Genomic DNA, 18,228 nt, shown 5'->3' with positions numbered 1-18,228 from the left:
TAAATGTTTTGCAATGAATAAAAATTTTTTCAAAACTTTTTCTTTATATGATTTGGTACCTTCCTACGCATCTGCTCGTCTACCGGCTAAGAAATATTGCAAATTGGTACTGCTTTTAGCCAATTTGTAGAATTGGACGAAGAACTGATACTATTTTGTACTGCCTAATTTTAAAAAGAGCGATAGCTGTAACAAGATTGCAGTTAATAATTTGTTTGAAGAAACAAGCTGGGGTAGAATTAAAGACATATTTTAAAATGATAAATAAATATAATTCTATAAATGTAAATTACTACGCATGCGCACTACAAATTGACAAAAAATTGTTTACTAATATATACTTCACCATAAAATCATGAAAATCTTTCTTATATACTTCTTTCACATAAAACTTTACGTACACGAACTCTCGCTTATTAGGACAAAACACAAAAGTTTATTATGGAGAAGGATTACTAAGGGAAAATATTGACTGTTTGCATCCACCGATATGGTAAATTTTGCAAGGTGGAGAAAAACCTGTCTATCAAATATATTACTGTGAAAGTTACTTAAAATGCAAGAGAAGTGTCGACCACAAAATGCTGCTTCTCTACAAAGTAAAAATATAAGAAAGTACATCCAATATCTAAATTTTCGCGAAACGCTGAATCGAAGTTTTTCCAGGAATTTTTTATGGGCTATTTTTACGTTAGGGCGATTTATGTAACTAACACCTCAAATAATTTTCAAAAAATTTGGCTCTTTTGAGGCTTGACACATTCGTGAAATTAGAAATCTTGCGAAAATTACGAAATTTATAAAACTTATCAAGGAAAATGAAGTCGTTGGGTTTTTGACAGAAATACGTCGAACCTCCGACACATTATCTCTGACAATAAAAAAAGACACAAAATAAAATCACAAAAATAACCACCTATTGCATAACAACAGGTCCTTTCAGGAAGATTTCTTCGCGAAGTTTCACTTCGTTACACAGGTTTCAAAACTTGCAAATTTTTAAATTGATGTGAATTAGTTATTCTCCCTTCTTCCTAACAGCTGGTGACCGATTCTTCGGTGCTGACGTAGTAGAATCGTCATTTAACCAGTTTTCCCACTCGTCTACGTCATTGCCCCAGCTGTCCTGTTTAATTATGTTTTTCTTTTTTGTCTTCACAGGAGTTTGCTCGTTTCCCCAGTCATCGCTGTTCCAATCATCGCGTGACTCGCCACCCCAATCAGCGGTTTCCCATCCGTCATTCGCACCCGACGACGAAGCGTCCAGCAAATCTTCCGTTTTGCTCTCTTCTTTTTCTTTTTTTCTGATCTCCATCGCAGCCTGAAATGGATTCACACCATTGTCTGCAGACAAACCGCCATAGCCGCCCGCATCTTTCTTCTCTTGCATTTCAGATGAACTATTCCCAGCGGTTCCCCCGTTTGTTATGGATTGGCTTGTACTATAACCTAAGTAAGATTGCAAATTATACCATCCTTTCACACCATACTCCTGTGCCTATAAAAAAAACGATCCATAAATTTCGTTATATTGATAAGAACCACAATAAAAAGAACTACGTAGGAGTACTCGTATGCCACACGTACCTTTGAAGCTGCTCCGTGCAATGACGATGATACTTCATCAACTAACTTTCCTTCATTTGCCTGCGTTGTGAAAAAAAATATAAACAAAGTGAAAAGAATGTACAAAGAAGTGAACTTAACAAAGTAATTCGGTACAAAACAAAAGTTTCACCTTCGTTGAAATATTTGTGCCTAGCTCTTTGGCCTAAAAATAAACCCAAAAGGTCAGTCACCGTTCCAAAACACCACATAAAGGTATACATGCGTCTTTTTTAATAAGAAACAAGAGGCTCAGGTTATAGGTACTCTACTGTTAGCTATATAAAATTTCAATGATATTCAAAAAAATGAATAAACAAACAGAGTTCTTGCTAAACAGCATTTTTAAGGTTTAAAGATATAGGGGTCAACAGTGTTAAAGAAACATTCAGGCTGAACCCAGAAAAGTTTAAAAAACGTATCTTAATGTTTAAATTAAACTTTATATGGTATTTATATTTATTATATTAAATATTTACTGTTTTCAACTTTAATGGTATTGTTAAAATTATAATTATCGCAACGTCCAAAAAAATTTGAAAGTAAATACGCTACCGGTTAATGAATGTTTTATGTATCTATCCCGCATGTACTCGTTACCACATGCAGTGCTAGTGCCTTGTCGAGTCATGTTTTGTTTCACAGGGGATCGAGAACAATCCATGTCTACGTCACTGGTGTTCAAAGCACTCGTACAGTCAGTTAAGTTAAACGCAGCGTAAAGTAGCTAGTAAAAAAAATATTAATTTTTTTAAAATTTATCATAAGCGTGCCACGTGTCATTGTTCGAATGAAATACACCTTCTCCAAATTTCATATTTTTCTTGTGAAACTTAGACCAGCTTAATTTAACTTCAGGAAGAGTCGGTTTTGGCGAAATTATTGTTGCAGTTAAAATTTCGCTTTTATGTGTAAGCTAACTTTGACATTATAGGGATGAAGTGTATACGAGTAACACTAGGAATGACGGAGAAAAATTGGTATGGGTATAAATTTATCAGTGGATTTTTTTTAAAAGTTTTATAAACGTAACTTTCTTAATTTATAAACTTGTAACATAGAAAGCAATCCGTTATAAAAAGAAAAATACTAAAAGAGTAAGAAAAGTAAAATAACAAGTAAATAAAAATCAACCGACCTTGTGTGAGGCAGGTTTGATAACATTTTCATTCATTTTACTGCCGAGTTTAACAGCCTACAAAATTTTAACCAAAATTATTATTTGTACCCAGGATAATAAACGGGAAAAAAATTAAGGTAACTTCTTCATTGCAATACCTTCTCTGATGCAACTGCTGCGAGCTGTTGAGCACCAAGAGAAAAAGAAGACCATCCCTAAAAAATAAATAAAAATAAATAAATCAAAACAAGCAAAGCAACAACAACAAAAAGTATAACAACAACAACAACAACAAATTTAAAGCTGTTTAAAATACGTACAAACTGGAGCGTGGATAACGTACTGTCCCAACCTATTGACAAAAAGATTAAACGATTCTATAAAATTGTTTTTTATTCAAAATTTATGTATTTACAATGTTGTCACACTTACCTGAATCTGCATTTGAACTTTGTGGGGCTGGACTGCTTCCAAAGCCAACATATTTACCGCCTTGACTTGGTGGCAAATTGCTAATAAGAAACAAAACAAATATCTTGGTTTATAAAATACACCATCATCTCTTAGTATTCACTAATTGTCAATCAATTGCCTGTGAAATAAAGAAGGAATAAACCCTAATAATTGAAATTTTTTAACGTGTTTTATCTCTGTGCCAGTTATTTTCTCGCATTACGACATTTTTGCGAACTTTTTTCTTTCTAATTGGACAACGAAACAGGTTATTTTAAAAGAAACATCTTTTTAAAAACACGAGATCATATAAACCATCTGCGGAAGGGACAAAAACACACTGGTCGACTCTTTTTGCTTGTTTGTCCAGGGATACCCAGTTTGGGTTACATGTGATGCATATCGCATTGCTTGCCTTCTACAGAGTGGGAACGTAACCAAAAAAATGAAACTTATGAATTGACAAAGCATTTGACGCTAAAAGGCATTTTCGTAGTCAGGCTCCATAAATATTCAAAAGAATTCCTTCAAATTTAACATAAAGTATCTTTTTCGTAGAGTATTTGTTTATAGAATCACAATTTTAAGATATGGGTTTAAACTAGGCTACAATCTTCTGTTATGATCATGATTTCATGAACATTAACTTTTATATTACACAGTTTAAATAATATTTGTTGTGATGAACATATTATTTAATGCTATTCATTCTTACTCTGGTCGTGCCTCATTTTCAAGTTGCCTCTTTTTAAAATAATCATCTTTTTCACGGTTGATTTCGTTCCTAACATAAAAAGAGATAAGGTATAAGACCACAACTTTGACGTAAACAAATACAGCAAATATAAAGAATTTGTTGCTTACTTTGATTTTCCCAGAAATGATTCAAGGTCGTCCATACTGTTAATGCCATTTTGTGTAGAGCTGGCTGATGACATTTTGCTCCGTGCTGGGTTAGGACTGGATTTTAATGAATTTGAGCCATTTAGAACAGGTGCTGTATAGTTTCGAGCTGATGATGTTGCTTCTGACCAAGTCTTACCTTGTGCTTCAGTGTTAATCTAAACAAGAACAATACTATGATAAAATCGAAAAGGTTCTAAATTCTTAAAATATACACATGTCTCTGAAAAGAACCCTTTTTGGACAGAAAAAAAAAATCTTTTTAAAACTTGAGTTGCACTTGGTGGTCGAGAAAAAGACATAGTTGGGTCATATTCGGGACGGTTGGGTAACTCAATTCATCATTTTTTAAAACCATGGTGGGCACTTTTCATAAAAACCAAGTCCTCAGTTGTGGTGGTCAACTGTATATATACCAGACCTGTCATTAAGGGTTAAACAACACATCACAAGAAATAATTACCTTATCTCGATACAAAGCAGCTGCTTTAGAGTTATATTTCTCTTTTAATGATCCCCCTTCTGTATAATCTGGTTGTGAGTTAAAAAATGCTTTAGCTTTCATATTACCACCAACCTAAATTATTTAATATAAACTGAAATTTCTGCTTTTTCTCGCATGTGTATTAAAAATCAAATATTGCCTAATACTAAACAGAAAATGCAGATTTTACTCTACACAAATCACAACTCACTTTCATTTTATCAAGCTCTGCATCTTTCCATTTATCCATTGTAACTGAGCGTACAAAGCTAGATCAACACAGAATCACAAATCATATATATATATATATATATATACATATGTCACAAGAATTTTACCTACTGTATGAATTTCTAAATAAACGTTACCTTAAGTGTACTCCTAAACCTCTATGCTTTCCAGAGCAATCCAAACAAATCCATATACCATATGTAACACTAACCCATTGTGGATTATGCCCATTACACTCGAAACACGCCTATGGAAAATTATCACACTTAGTATATGCTCCTTAGATTTTCTTGGAATCATTTGATTTCAGAGCTTATAGTTTTTCTAAAAAACATTAAGATAGAAAATAAATAAAAATAATAAATAAAATAATTTATCCCGACTAGATTACCAATTTGTTCATCATTAAACACTTAGGAAAATCATTAGTAATCTGCTGCATGTGCTTAGATTTTATTTCTTGATAGAATTTCATTATATCAAACTTTTGCAATAGAATATAAACATAATCCCGATTAGTTTTTAATGAAAAACCTTAATTTTCTTGGTTTATTATTAAATATTTCTGTAGTTATATATGTGAACTCATGCTTCTATGCTCAGCTCTGGTTGAGGTTGGACGTATCTAAAATGCTCCGGTCTTGGCACGCTAAGTCTAAGAAAGAAAAAACAAGACTAAAGCTTGAAGAGCTCCCGCTTTGACAGCTCAGTCTTTTTTTATTTATTATATATTGTACTGCCTTCTTTACTTCATTTATATCTTTTTCATTTCTTTAATTTGTTGTTTTGTTAGTTTTTAAATTATTGTTTTTGTTAATACAGTACAGTCTGAATGTAATCTTTCGCGTACACGCTAATATCCCACCTTTGCGTGGAGGACGGCAGTTGTTTGTCTTTTGTTATAATTAAATCTCTTAAGGGTTTTGCGAGTTTATATTTGCGTGTTAAAAAACAATGCGCTCGCGGAGAAATATTTGAGCAATTATATTTCTTGTAATAGCGAGATGCATTGTGTAAATGTATTGATAAGCTATTCCCTTAAGTATTAGCGTGAAGTAATTAAATAATGAAAATCTTTCACAAAGTTTTATAATACATTGCGCGAGAATGTATTGTTGATTTAACTACTTAAAAAGTAGCGCCAGTAGCGCATTTAATTTAAAAAACATATGTTCAGAACTATTAAATGACTTGCGCGTTTTTTTATTAAAAGAATACAACTACGGTTTATTTTTGTAAAACAAATGGTGTATATTCTGAAATAAATACAATATCTACATTTCTCGATGAAAACATTTCCTTCTTAACAAACAACGTAAAATAATCCTTCAGTATACTGTTTTATTGAAACAAATAAAAACATTACTATCGCCGCTTTTCGTTTATAAACTTTTAAAATGCAATCTAAAAAACCTTTTCTATCGCCGCTTTTTGTTTATAAACTTTTAAAATGGAATCTAACCTTTTATATTTAATTACTGCAATTAAAAATTTCAAAAGAGTTCGCGCAAAATAGATTGCTAAAATTGATCTTGCAACCTATTGTGATTAAACAATCGATGGGGTCATTGTTTATCAGCGAGGTAATTATTTTCTAAAAAAAAACAAAAGCTATCACAATGTTATTGTTCTGTGTAACTATTCATGCAAGCTTCGTGTCCGCGTTAGATTACATTCAGACTGTACTGTAAATTGTTTTTATCCCAAAAACATTTTTATCACCGCCTTTCGTTTTTAAACTTTTAAAATGCGATCTAAAAAACATTTATATCGTCGCATTTCGCTTATAAACTTTTAAAATGCGATCTAAAAGAGCATTTCTATCGCCGCTTTTCGTTTTTAAACTTTTCGTTTATAAAATTTTAAAATGCGATTTTAAAAAACATTTCTATCGCCGCTTGTCGTTTTTAAACTTTTAAAATGCAATCTTAAAAGCATTTCTATCGGCGCAGACAAATTTAACTTTTCTAGATAAATGACATTTCGGAAAAATACGATCGCGTCCATGACGAAAAAGTATACACCAAGCAAAAACTACGAATATGCTTTTTTAACTTGATAAAACCTGAAACAAACAAATTAACTTTAATAAAAGACTTTTTTGAGAAGAAAAAAATTAAATTATACTGGTTATAAAAATTGTGGAGCTCGCAAAAATAATCGTGGGACACACAATCCTTCGTGAAGATAATAATAATAGCGTGGTAGCCACGATAAAATGTTTGAATGTTTGTTATACATAAAGACCGCGATTTTATTGTGGTTCGTGTGCACCACGCTTGTTACACGAACACGATGTTAACAAACCTTTTAACAGCACTGTATTCTTCAAAAAGGTTGAATCACTATGGGTGAAAGTGTGCCTGAAAAAAACTAAACTTATTTACGTGTGTGGGGTTTACAGGCCACCTGGAGGTAGTGATTTGCAGAGTACCGAAAACCTGCGTACTCATTTTAAACAGTGTTTTAAAACTTGTGAAATTAATTTTGTGAATCTTAAATTATGGGTTGAAAAATACTAGATATAGAAATAAATCTTTAAAACCTTCAACACTTTGTACTTTTACGACGTTCATTTAAAAGGCCGAAAATTTGTTTAATTTGTTTTTTTTCTTTAAAACCTTCTTTAAACGTCAGACCTTTAAAGTTTAAACGATGTGGGGCGGATAACGAACATTCTTACTTTAAATATTTAATATTTGTTTCTTGATCTTTTTTGCCAAATGCTTCTGATTTATTTATTTAATAAAAATGCACAAATTAATTAAAAACAATGTTAAAAAAATTGTCTTTTGTGACGGCATCATCGTGCGTGGAAGAACCTGATAGGCAGTGGGAATCCCGGGAAAAGACCTCTTTTTACCAAATCCTTTCTTCTGCCAAGCAATTGCCAGAGCTACAGAGCTTACAACTTGAAAGTAAACAAAAAACGTCATGCTGGAATTCATCTGTTAGGGTAGATAAATTGTCTCAATAGCCCGTCATAGACAAATTAGGCTATTATGGCATAATTTGTGGTTATCCCTGCTAGCTAGCTAAAAATGTAAAAAACAAAAAAGCACTGATGATAAAAAAGAAATAAAAAAGTTAAATTAAGATTGGTAATTTCCTACAACAACAAAAAATTTAGTGTTTGTACACGTCACGTGTTAGAGACTCGCTTTCTTTTTCTTTGAAAGCACAAAATATAGCTAGGAAAACGAACCATACATTATTTCCATCTTTAAATTTTAACTCTCGAAGCACTCTTCGTGTTCTTGGGCTTGCCATTTAATTTTAATTTAAAATCATCTAAAAGTAGCTTAATAAACCTAAACGATACAGCCTTCTTCACGTTCGTGTTGTTTTTTCTTCTGGTCTTTCGAAATCTTTTCCGTAAGCCATTATGAAAAGATGACCTGATTGTTTTTAACTCGCTTATTTTGAAATAAAGGCCAAAAGGCTAAAACATTTTTTCGGCTCAACGAGATGAAATGACGTATGCTGCTAATTCAAACTGTGATCTGGTAACAACATGCACGAAACGGATTCAAACTTTTATCAAACCAATAGCAAGTTGTCCTCAAACACATTAAAAACTAGCGCTAATTTAGATGAATAAGTAACAACATACGAGACAACATTCAACTTTCATGTCTGTCTGGTCTAGACATTTAACGAAAACATTGTCTCGATAATGTTTTGATCTCGCTTGCTCAGACGTTTTTAATTTAAAAGGACAAGCAGATGGCGTGACTGGTTGTTTTGTTGACTGAACGTGTGTCATACCTTTTTCCTTTCCCAACCTTTACCTATTATAACAGTAAACAAAATTCTGTATAAGTCACATATTCTTGTTGATGGCAACAACAAATTTGCTCTTCAGTATTTTATATTTGTCTAAGCAAACAAGTTATGGTAGATATCCATAACAGATGTTAGTAGTTAGCTGCGCTAGCTACATAGCTAGTTAAAAGTAAAACCCAATCTCTTTTTGCGTGAAGAATAGCTCTTTTTTGCATACAAGACCAAGAAAAATTACATCACAGGTTATTGTTTTAGACACATTAAAAACACATAGCTAGCTACAGAAAAATTTTATTATTCATTATTCGTTATTTTTCCAATTAAAATTTGTGTCCAGTCGCCCAAAAATGCCTGTATATATGAGGGTGATCTTAGAAAACGTTGAATAAAATTCTCGTTGATTCTCTCAAACTTCTCGATCTAATTCTTGAACTTGCCTGATTTATTTCTGAAATGCAAAACAGTGCTTTCACTCAGCCACAAAAGTACTTTTGAAGAATTGCAGAATTGTGTGAATTTACTATATATAGTGACACATTTTCACCACTGACCTATTTTCACCTTCGTTTGAGTTAAAAGCCATGCCATTTTAGCTTTTATTGCTACGAATAAAAACCACATGATTCTCTATGACTCCTACTCTGATGAGTTAGCTTTGAGCAAAAGACAAGACTTGGAAATATCCGAAATTAGCTTAGCACAAGGGGGTGAGAAAATCTAACTTGATTTTTTATCTTTTAATTCACTGATACTGGAGATTTCTTTTTCTATCCAAATGAGTCTATTAACTTCTGGGAATGTATGTTACTAACAACAAAATTCGATTTTCTCTTGGTGAGCTACAGAAACTAATTAGTAAACTGCAGTCCAACAATTTTGAAAACTATGCTGAATTATGTCTGTCATTAACTGAATAACTAGCAAATTGGAAAAGGATTTTGTGTTGGGTGAAGAAAATGATGAAAATGACTAACAAATGGCTTATCGTAATAAAATGGAAATTTTTACGCATAAAGTTAGAATTTTGAAAATAATGAACTTTTTCATGCAAGTGCTCAAACACATGTAGGCAAGTTTGACATATTGTAATCAAAGGCTGTAACAATGTATAGTTAAATCAATTATTTCTGGCCTCTTGAATTTTTGGTGGCAAACCGATTACTTGGGATCAGCATGCCCATTTGCAATAAAATTTTGTGTGAACATAAGTCCTACACAATTTTCTACAAAATAAAAACTAAGGTAAAACAAAATAATGTTTTTCTTTAAAAATAAAATAAAACCTATGTATACAAAATATAAAATATAATATTATTTTTGCCTCTTAAATGCAAAAAGTAAGTTCCGCAGAAATTTAAATATTGCTTTATATTTAAATATCCAACTCTTATTAATAATGTTTCATGTTTCTTTGTACTTTAGTTTCGAAATGTCTCGTCAAACAATCAAAAGTGTGTTGGAGTTTGCAGAAGCAGTAGCACAGGCAAAGGCAATGCCATCTCAGGATGAAGAATGGAAAATGGTTCTTGGTATTTTCGATGCCCATATATCAATTGGGCAATGTTATGTACCCGAAACATTTAACTCTAAAGTACAAAAATGGTTTGGAAAAATAGATGACAACTCTTCTGAAGAAGCAGTTTTGCGTGTTGAAAAGCAAACTGTTGGTAAGAATTTTACTGGTATAATAACTTCCCAATCCAAATTACCAAAGTCTTCTTAATTGAGATTTAAAAAATATGTTAAGCAATTATTTAGTTATTTATTTAGGATGTTTTTTTTTGGTTTATTTCTTTTCTTTTTAATATTGAAATACTCTCAGCCTGTTCGTTTTTAAACTTTTAAAATGCGATCTAAAAAACATTTATATCGTCGCATTTCGCTTATAAACTTTTAAAATGCAAACTGTTGGTAAGAATTTTACTGGTATAATAACTTCCCAATCCAAATTACCAAAGTCTTCTTAATTGAGATTTAAAAAATATGTTAAGCAATTATTTAGTTATTTATTTAGGATGTTTTTTTTTGGTTTATTTCTTTTCTTTTTAATATTGAAATACTCTCAGCCTGTTCTTAGCTTTTTAATAGCTGTTTTTATAGGCACAATTTTATAGAACAATAAGGCTAGGAATAGGAACAAAAGAAAAACGATGTGAAGGCAGAATTTTGCTGTATTGATATCTTTTTTTTTTCTGAAAAAGTGTGAAACTTGTGCTTAAATTTTGGATTACAAATATTTTTATTATTGTGAAAAAAATAGCTCAAAGTCTAATATATAATAAAAAATTTCAGGCTGAACATGTGAAAAAAATCAAACACAAATTTATGTAAAAAAAGTGTATTAACAGGAGTCCAAGTAGTAAAAGTTCATATATGATCCAATTAAAATTTCTCGTTGCCGCACTGCTTTACTCACAACTTTTGTCTTCTATAAAAGAGAGAAACAAGGAACTAACAGAATGGTACATAAATTTCTTATATAGTTCGAATTGTCAATAAATGGACGTATGAGCAAACCCTGTTTAACCCATTGAGAGCTTCTAGGCCAATGAACAATCAGTTAGAGATAAAATCACACACTGAAGTTGCTGATTCCTTGGAAGAAATACCAGAAAAATGTGATTTTTGTTCGCCATTGAGCTATACTGCTGTCGGTATGCAAGCATTTGTTTTTTGTGGCAATCTGTAAAGGAAAATATTAATAAATTAAACTATTTCCATCCAATATACATCAGATTTTTTGAATTTGTGAGCTTTTTTGTATACATTTGCAAGAAATAATCAAAGATTTTTGCATTATTTTGTATTAAAAAAATGTTTGCACCTCACCAATGATGTTGTTTAAGAACAAACAGTTGCAATCTTTCACAAACTATTGATTAGTTACAAATGAAAAGTGTAATAATGTTGATAATAAGTTCAATTTTTTCATTTTGTGCGCTTTATTTCAATGTTACGCATATAAAAAGCTTATTCTGCTTATATATTCGTTCTTATTTAAACAATTTATGTTGGAACGTCTGCGTTTTATCGCATGATTATGCCTCCTCTGAAAAAGCCTAAAACTTGCAAAAGTAGCGTGTAAAAAAATATTATATAAAAAATAACTTTTGAAAAAAAAAATGAAAAAATTTTGCAAAAGTTTGTGATTTTGTTTAACAGTTTTCACTTAAACTTAAATTAAAGCCATGCACAGTGGCCTCCTCCAAACTATTGTCATGTGTAAATATTCATAACAGTTTGAACTTTAGATTTGTGGGGAAGAATTGAAAGAGATACATGCTTAACCGCAGGAAATTGTGCAAAATATGATGGATTTCATAGTCTCATAGTATTTAAAGATCATTCCCCACTTAAATATTGCAAGGTAGGATTATGAATTTGTTGTAAAGACTCAAATAAGCACCTTCAAATAAGCGCCCTCTCCCCTGAAATATCAAATGAGCGCCTAGGTGCTTAATCCAGTCTTTACGGTTTTGCAAATAAATTTACCAATTTGTTTTTCGAATTTATATGTCACATCACAGTAATTCTGACAAAATGTTAAGAAAAAAATTCACTTTTAACATCATAAACATCAATAAAATTATTAGGCAATTTGCCTTTGATATGTGTACTTGTTTTCGGGAATTTTCATTGTTTGCAACAGTAAAGAGCTGAAAAAATATCAGGGTAAATTTTAAATACTTTATTGGAACTTTTAAAACAATATAAAAAATCTTTTGGTTTATTTAGTGCTTTCTGTTAACCTATATTAGTTTTAAACGAAGGCATGACAGAAACTTTGAAATTTCTTCTTTTTTGACAACTACATTTTCCTACATTTTAAACAAAAAACTTGGTGCTGTTTACTGGAAAATAAAATCCTAGTAAATAATGCTACTGAGATGCTATTTTCAACTTGCGAAAATAAACACATTCAAAATTTATTATCCTCAATTTTCTCAAATTTAAATATACAATTGTTGTCTCTGAAACAGGAAAAGTTAAACGACATCTTTAGCATTTGCGAAGAGTGGTTTGACTGTGCGAATGAGAGTAATCCGAAAGCAATATTTCCAATGTTCAGCTGGAATTGCAAAGGTCGAGCCGGTGCATCACAGAGCCACGGTCATGCACATTTATTGCTTGCTGAGGAATACCACTATGGGCGATGGGAATTTTTTCGTCACTGCGCAAAGCAATACAACAATGCAACTGGTCAGAATTATTTTTTGGATTTGATTAAAATCTCAAAATTGATGGGACTAGTTAAAAGTTTTGGTACAGCTCACATAGTAACCAATATAACTCCCTCGTTTGGTTACGATTTTTTCGTTATTGGTTGGAATTTTGATAAAGATTTCCGAGATGCTATGGATAGTGCCATAACTTCATTATTGGATCGGTTTAAATCGCTGACATTTAACATTGGAATACATTTTCCACCTTTAGAGAAAGGGAAAATCAGAAAACGATTAGATGTGAGTACTTTGGACGAAAAACTTAAACTGCCGGACGGGCCAATGCCATTTATTTGTTATTTGGTTGATCGAGGCGATCCTAGTAATGGTCAGTACACGTCTGATGTTTGTGGAATGAAGTTGTATGGAAGTAATATTGTCTCGCGAGATCCATTTGAAATAGGCAACACTTTGCAAATACCTGATATATTGTTGAAGTAGGGAATGAGGAAGACAGTAAGTGAGTTATGGTGTTTTAGTTTAAAAGTTTAAAACAGTTTCATTTTCAACTTAATATTTCTTTTTTTATATATATATTTTTTTGTGTATCAGTAATATTTATACCATCAAGCTTGTATATCCTTTTTATTAAATTTTGTTTCTAATATTGAAATTTATATTTTTTTAAATAGCTAGGTTTGATAACCATGTATAATTATGTGTGTGATCAGGTCAATGTCCAACTTGGTCGCGAGAACGCGGTAATATTGAATGGCGGTAAATAATAGTTTTAAAAAAAATTCACTAGTGGTTGGTGTAGAAAATTAATCCGCTGACCATTTTTTCGCATGGATATCAATTGCAATTTGTTTTGCTAATATTTGCCCAGTATGATTCAGATAAAATGTCCTAATTTAGTTATATCATGCTATAAGACATTGTGCAAAATATGATGGTATTACATTATCTAAAATATTACTTAATCTATAAAATGCTATCAATTTGATATTGTTTCATTTTATAAAATAAAAACTAAAAGCTATTTCCATCACAAAGAGTTTTATACTTTTGACAGATAACCAAAAAGTCGGTGCTTGTTATATAAAGATTCCATTTGCAGCTTAAAGAAACTTTTCACAAAGCTTGAATTTGATTTTGACTTGTTATACTTTTGAAATTTAAAACAAGACCCTCTTCTGTTTATTCAAAACTAAATTTTTGATATTTATAACCAACACTTATTTTTACAACACAATTTTAACATTTAACTTGCACTGTTTTTTAGTAGTTCGTGTTTGCTATATTTTATGTATCGTAGTTAGACAAATATAAAATTATATTCATATCTCATCTTTATCAGCCCCATAACCTTTTAATGTGTTTGTTTAAGTTCCTCATTTTATTTAGTCTCGACGTATTTCACCCTATTTGTTATCGTCTAATAATTTGTCAGTTTTTTTGTGTTTAAAACTTATTATAACTCGCTTACTTTAACTCCACATCTTTCAGGAACTAGTTTAGATCGAGATTTGTTGTCACTTTACCCCTTAAGGTTATATTCACACGTGTTTAAAATTGAAATTAACTACAATATTTACTTGTGCGGTTGTAATATGATATTTTTCTCTTTTTTAGGTACTGAACACAAAGAAATAACTTTATTATGTCGAATATTACAAAACATGATTAAAAAAATACAAAAAAATGTTTTTCAGAATGACCAATTGCTTCAAGCAATCGTGGAGAACTCAACGTGGAAACAAACTTTTAAATAATTGCATGAAATGTATTCATACGTCACGCCACACTCCCGGGCAAACTTGTTACAAACTAAATGGCTTACGTTACACTACACAAAACTATTTCAGATTACATTCTCCATCCATGACGTATAGAGAACGCTGGATTTTTACTTCAGCGTGTGACCTGGGCGTTAATATTCGACCGGTAAAGATAACGTCGCGGCTGGCTGCCGACCAGCTTATTAGAGACATGGACGAAGCGGAATTGAATCGTCTAAGTAGAGCTTTAGAAGATTTGAAAGAAGAAATATATTTGGAAAAAATTTCGGAAGAAGAAGCGCCATCTTTTCAATCGCTTGTTTTGTGTACGTGATCGCCGTCACTGTTTTTATATCACAAACTTTACCCCCCATCATCACTGCGTTTTTACTCTTAATATTTTTAATTCTAGTGGCGTTTAGTAATTCCCTACCTTTCATTGGATTTGGTTTCCTTGACAACGCCATTATGATTGTAGCGGTATGTTTTTCACAATATTTTGTGAAATGTTTTTTTGTGTCTTACTTGTTATCCCATTCTTTGTTTTTTATTATTTTAGGGCGAATATATTGATATAAAAGTGGGTGCCATGCTAGGAATTTCCACTATGGCTGGTAAAATGACATGTTTTATATGAACTTTATAAACAACATTTTTTAGTGTCATTAGAAATATTTTTTTTGTGTTTGTTTCAGCTGCTGCATTTGGTAACATGATTTCCGATGTTGCTGGAATCGGATTGGCGGGTTATGTGGAAGCACTTGTTGCTCGTATGGGGTTCGATGGACCAAGGTTAACTTCAAAGCAACTAACAATGAGGGCAACTCGTGTTGCATGCCATACTGTAAGAGGTTTTTCTACTTTTCCAATTAGGGTTAGAAAATTAAAATAAAATTTGCAACTTGATATGTCTATCTAAAATTATTTGAAATATTTTGCATTTCTCGGATTTTTTAAATATAATGGTCTGTGGTCCGTGGAAAAATGCACAGGTTGACCCGTCCTTTTTCGCCTCACTACTTTCGGTACCCTTTTACGTGACATATACGGGTAATATTTTTCAAACTAGTCGTCAACCCATGGAAAAATTCACGGGGTCGCCCATCCTTTATATATCACATTTTGTGTTTCCCTAACAGAAAGACAAAGGCATTTCGTGTTTTCGTTACAGGACGCGTCTTTTGCGGACAGACAGACAGACGGAATACGGGTATTATTTCAAAGACACATACATACTTTTGAGAAATAACTTTCTTTACTTCAATGAAAATGTCTTTTCATTTAGAAGAGATTTTTCTTCCCGACATCCCACACCGGTTTCATGTTGATAGTATGATAATATATTTCTCTTCTGCTGGAAGAATTGTCGAATATGTAGTTAAAAATGAAGTATACGTGTATTTTTTTGCGTTTACGCCCCCAAAGTCGAATTTATTTAGTAGTTCCGAAAGAACTTGAGAAATTGGAGAACATATGCATAACATGATGCCCTTTTATGATGGGGTGTATGGAGTAAACGTTGAAGCTGCGAACATACGAGCATGATGGTTGGTAGGCATAGATTGGTGTTGTTTCTGCTCTTCATACTCGAAAAAAATATCCATGATTTTTTTCTTCAACCTTGGCCAATCTTTTAGTTCGCACTGGACCAAACTGTCGGCCACTGTACTTCCAAAAATTTGGGCACGTTTTTCGACAGCAGATTGCGCTTCGCATCCATATGTAGAAGCTTGTTGCGGCCGGATTTCATGGTGATCAGCCCTTTGTGTGATGGAAGTTGTCAACGCTTTCCACAGTTCGGCTTTGGCACACTGCTCCTCCGTCATCTTCTTCTTCCGTCGTTTTTTAGGAGCAGGGGTACGTGGTTCATCCTCGTTCATTGTATCGACGGTCTCATCCATATCGCAAGTAATCTCAACGAAATCCATTTGATTATAATGGTCCCAGGTAGAAAAATATGCTTCGTTTACACCTGCACCAGAGGATCTTGATCCAATCTCCCTATTGCGCTCACTTCTATACTTTGTCAATGCGTTATGCCATGACGTTTTGAGCTCGTTTACGGTATACTTCCCATCAAAACGCTCACTCAGTTTGACCATCAGAGCTTCGCGCAACACTCTGTCTCTATAATCTTGTAGAGTGTGGTTCCAAAGCGCGGGATTTTCACGATAAAAATCAATCAATTCTTACAACTCGTCGGACGAAAGTTGCGCTTTTTTCTTTTCTTTTGTTAGATCAGTTACGATAAACTCCATTTGTTCATAAAACTTCCACTTTTTCGATGGAACTTCGCTTCCAGCATTACGTTTAACTTCACGGAGCATCGATGAACGAAGAGAATGGAATGCTTTTTCTAGAAAATCACAGCTATACGCCCCCTCAAATTCAGTGACAAGGTCTATTTTCGCAGCTTCTTTTTTGTCTTTATTTTTGTAATATATATTCCCACTGTCCCATAACGTTGGGTTCGCTTTATAAAAGTTTATTAAAGTAACTTTCTCCTCGTCTGATAGTTTTTTCTTTTCATCCGCCATTTTCGCTATTTTCTCACTAGCTACTCTTCACTTGCAGTTCAACTTCTCAAGAAAAAAACTTGTTTATATCTTTCTGTGATTTGATTGGTCAATAAAATAATGCCTCAAATAATTTTGTAAAATATTTGTTGCAGAAGGTGGGGACACGTGCAACATTTGCTCCACAACAAATTTTTCAGCACATTTTGTCCCCGGAGCACGGGAGCAAAATAGATTCAGATCTATTTTGTCCCCGAAGTTGTGGAGCAAAATGTTTGCTCCATGCAACATTTTTTTGCTGCATTGCAGTGAAAAATAGGCATGGGACACGAGTAATTTTTTTTATGCGCGTGCTATGCAGCAATGTTGCATAGCACGCGCATGAAAATGTTCCTCGTGGCGCCTTAGCTTAATTATCATTCTAATTTTTTGTGTATTTGCTGTAATTACTTTTATATTTTTCAGGGTCGAGCAGTTGGAATTGTAATTGGTTGTATTGTCGGAATGTTTCCTTTGCTATTTTTCTCAGATGACGAACATAAAGAATCGTCCCGTAACGAAACGAAAAAAGAAAATTATAAATTATAAATTTTCCAATATTTTTTTTCCAATATTTTTTTCCTTAATTTTTTATTACTTAACTATCAGATATACTTTAGGAGATGCAATATATTACGAAATTAATTAGTTGCTGTTTTTTTTATTTATTTTTTACCTTCAAGATAATAACTAAATAAATAATCAACCTCGTCCCCAGGGCATCTTGTATCTTTTCTGACCCCGGGACGGCGATACGAACATATCGCCGTCCCGGGGTCAGAAAAGATACAAGATGCCCTGGGGACGAGGTTGATAAATAATATAAGTCTTCTAAGTCCTCACGGGCAGTTTTTTGGTTTATTATTTTTTATTATTTAATTGGAAGAAACTTGTATAATATTTTGATAATTTTTGAACAGCGTGGTAATATTCACAACACTGTAATTTGCATCTTAACTAATTGTAGTGAAGAAATTTAAATGTAAAAATGTTTAGTCGTGTAAAAATTTATAGTGTTGATAGCTTACTCTATCAACCGATCCTTTTTTTTTTGATAAACAATTTAACATGGAGATGCATCTCCTCTTGACAATAATACTATTTGTTTCGTATACAAAAAATTTATCAACCAATCTGATTAAAGAAA

At 32.4% G+C, this 18,228-nt stretch overlaps 3 protein-coding genes across 5 annotated transcripts; 2 read left to right on the top strand and 1 right to left on the bottom strand.

Moving 5' to 3' along the window:
- Window positions 1-250: 250 nt before the first annotated feature.
- LOC130654132 (ADP-ribosylation factor GTPase-activating protein 1-like) lies at window positions 251-8,305 on the bottom strand. Its single transcript, XM_057456665.1, has 13 exons — window positions 8,007-8,305; window positions 4,934-5,043; window positions 4,777-4,834; window positions 4,545-4,658; window positions 4,043-4,239; window positions 3,894-3,962; window positions 3,158-3,237; window positions 3,046-3,077; window positions 2,884-2,940; window positions 2,744-2,800; window positions 1,739-1,771; window positions 1,588-1,647; window positions 251-1,498 (listed from the first exon to the last, which is right to left on the bottom strand). Exons 1-13 carry the CDS (start codon window positions 8,064-8,066, stop codon window positions 1,019-1,021), a joined length of 1,407 nt encoding a protein of 468 aa, XP_057312648.1. The 5' UTR covers window positions 8,067-8,305; the 3' UTR covers window positions 251-1,018.
- Window positions 8,306-8,322: 17 nt separating this feature from the next.
- Window positions 8,323-14,689, top strand: LOC130654133 (uncharacterized). 3 transcript variants are annotated; one of them, XM_057456668.1, is made up of 6 exons: window positions 8,579-9,289; window positions 10,005-10,249; window positions 11,066-11,236; window positions 11,834-11,949; window positions 12,563-13,261; window positions 14,381-14,689. In XM_057456668.1, the coding sequence occupies exons 2-5, from the start codon at window positions 10,012-10,014 to the stop codon at window positions 13,244-13,246; spliced, it is 1,209 nt and encodes a 402-aa protein (XP_057312651.1). In that variant the 5' UTR covers window positions 8,579-9,289; window positions 10,005-10,011; the 3' UTR covers window positions 13,247-13,261; window positions 14,381-14,689. The 3 variants fall into 3 exon arrangements, with proteins under 3 accessions (XP_057312650.1, XP_057312651.1, XP_057312649.1); XM_057456667.1 differs by lacking the exons at window positions 8,579-9,289; window positions 14,381-14,689 and adding an exon at window positions 8,323-8,553 and having other exon boundaries at window positions 12,563-13,412; XM_057456666.1 differs by lacking the exon at window positions 14,381-14,689 and having other exon boundaries at window positions 12,563-13,412.
- On the top strand, window positions 14,450-17,787 carry LOC130654134 (transmembrane protein 65-like). The gene is made up of 5 exons (XM_057456669.1): window positions 14,450-14,852; window positions 14,939-15,006; window positions 15,086-15,140; window positions 15,222-15,370; window positions 17,508-17,787. Exons 1-5 carry the CDS (start codon window positions 14,450-14,452, stop codon window positions 17,628-17,630), a joined length of 798 nt encoding a protein of 265 aa, XP_057312652.1. The 3' UTR covers window positions 17,631-17,787.
- Window positions 17,788-18,228: the final 441 nt, after the last annotated feature.

Source organism: Hydractinia symbiolongicarpus, chromosome 8, assembly GCF_029227915.1.
Source record: "Hydractinia symbiolongicarpus strain clone_291-10 chromosome 8, HSymV2.1, whole genome shotgun sequence".
NCBI classification, from domain to species: domain Eukaryota; kingdom Metazoa; phylum Cnidaria; class Hydrozoa; order Anthoathecata; family Hydractiniidae; genus Hydractinia; species Hydractinia symbiolongicarpus.
The sequence above is the reverse complement of the archived record's forward strand: the minus strand, read 5'-3'. Positions and strand labels throughout refer to the sequence as shown.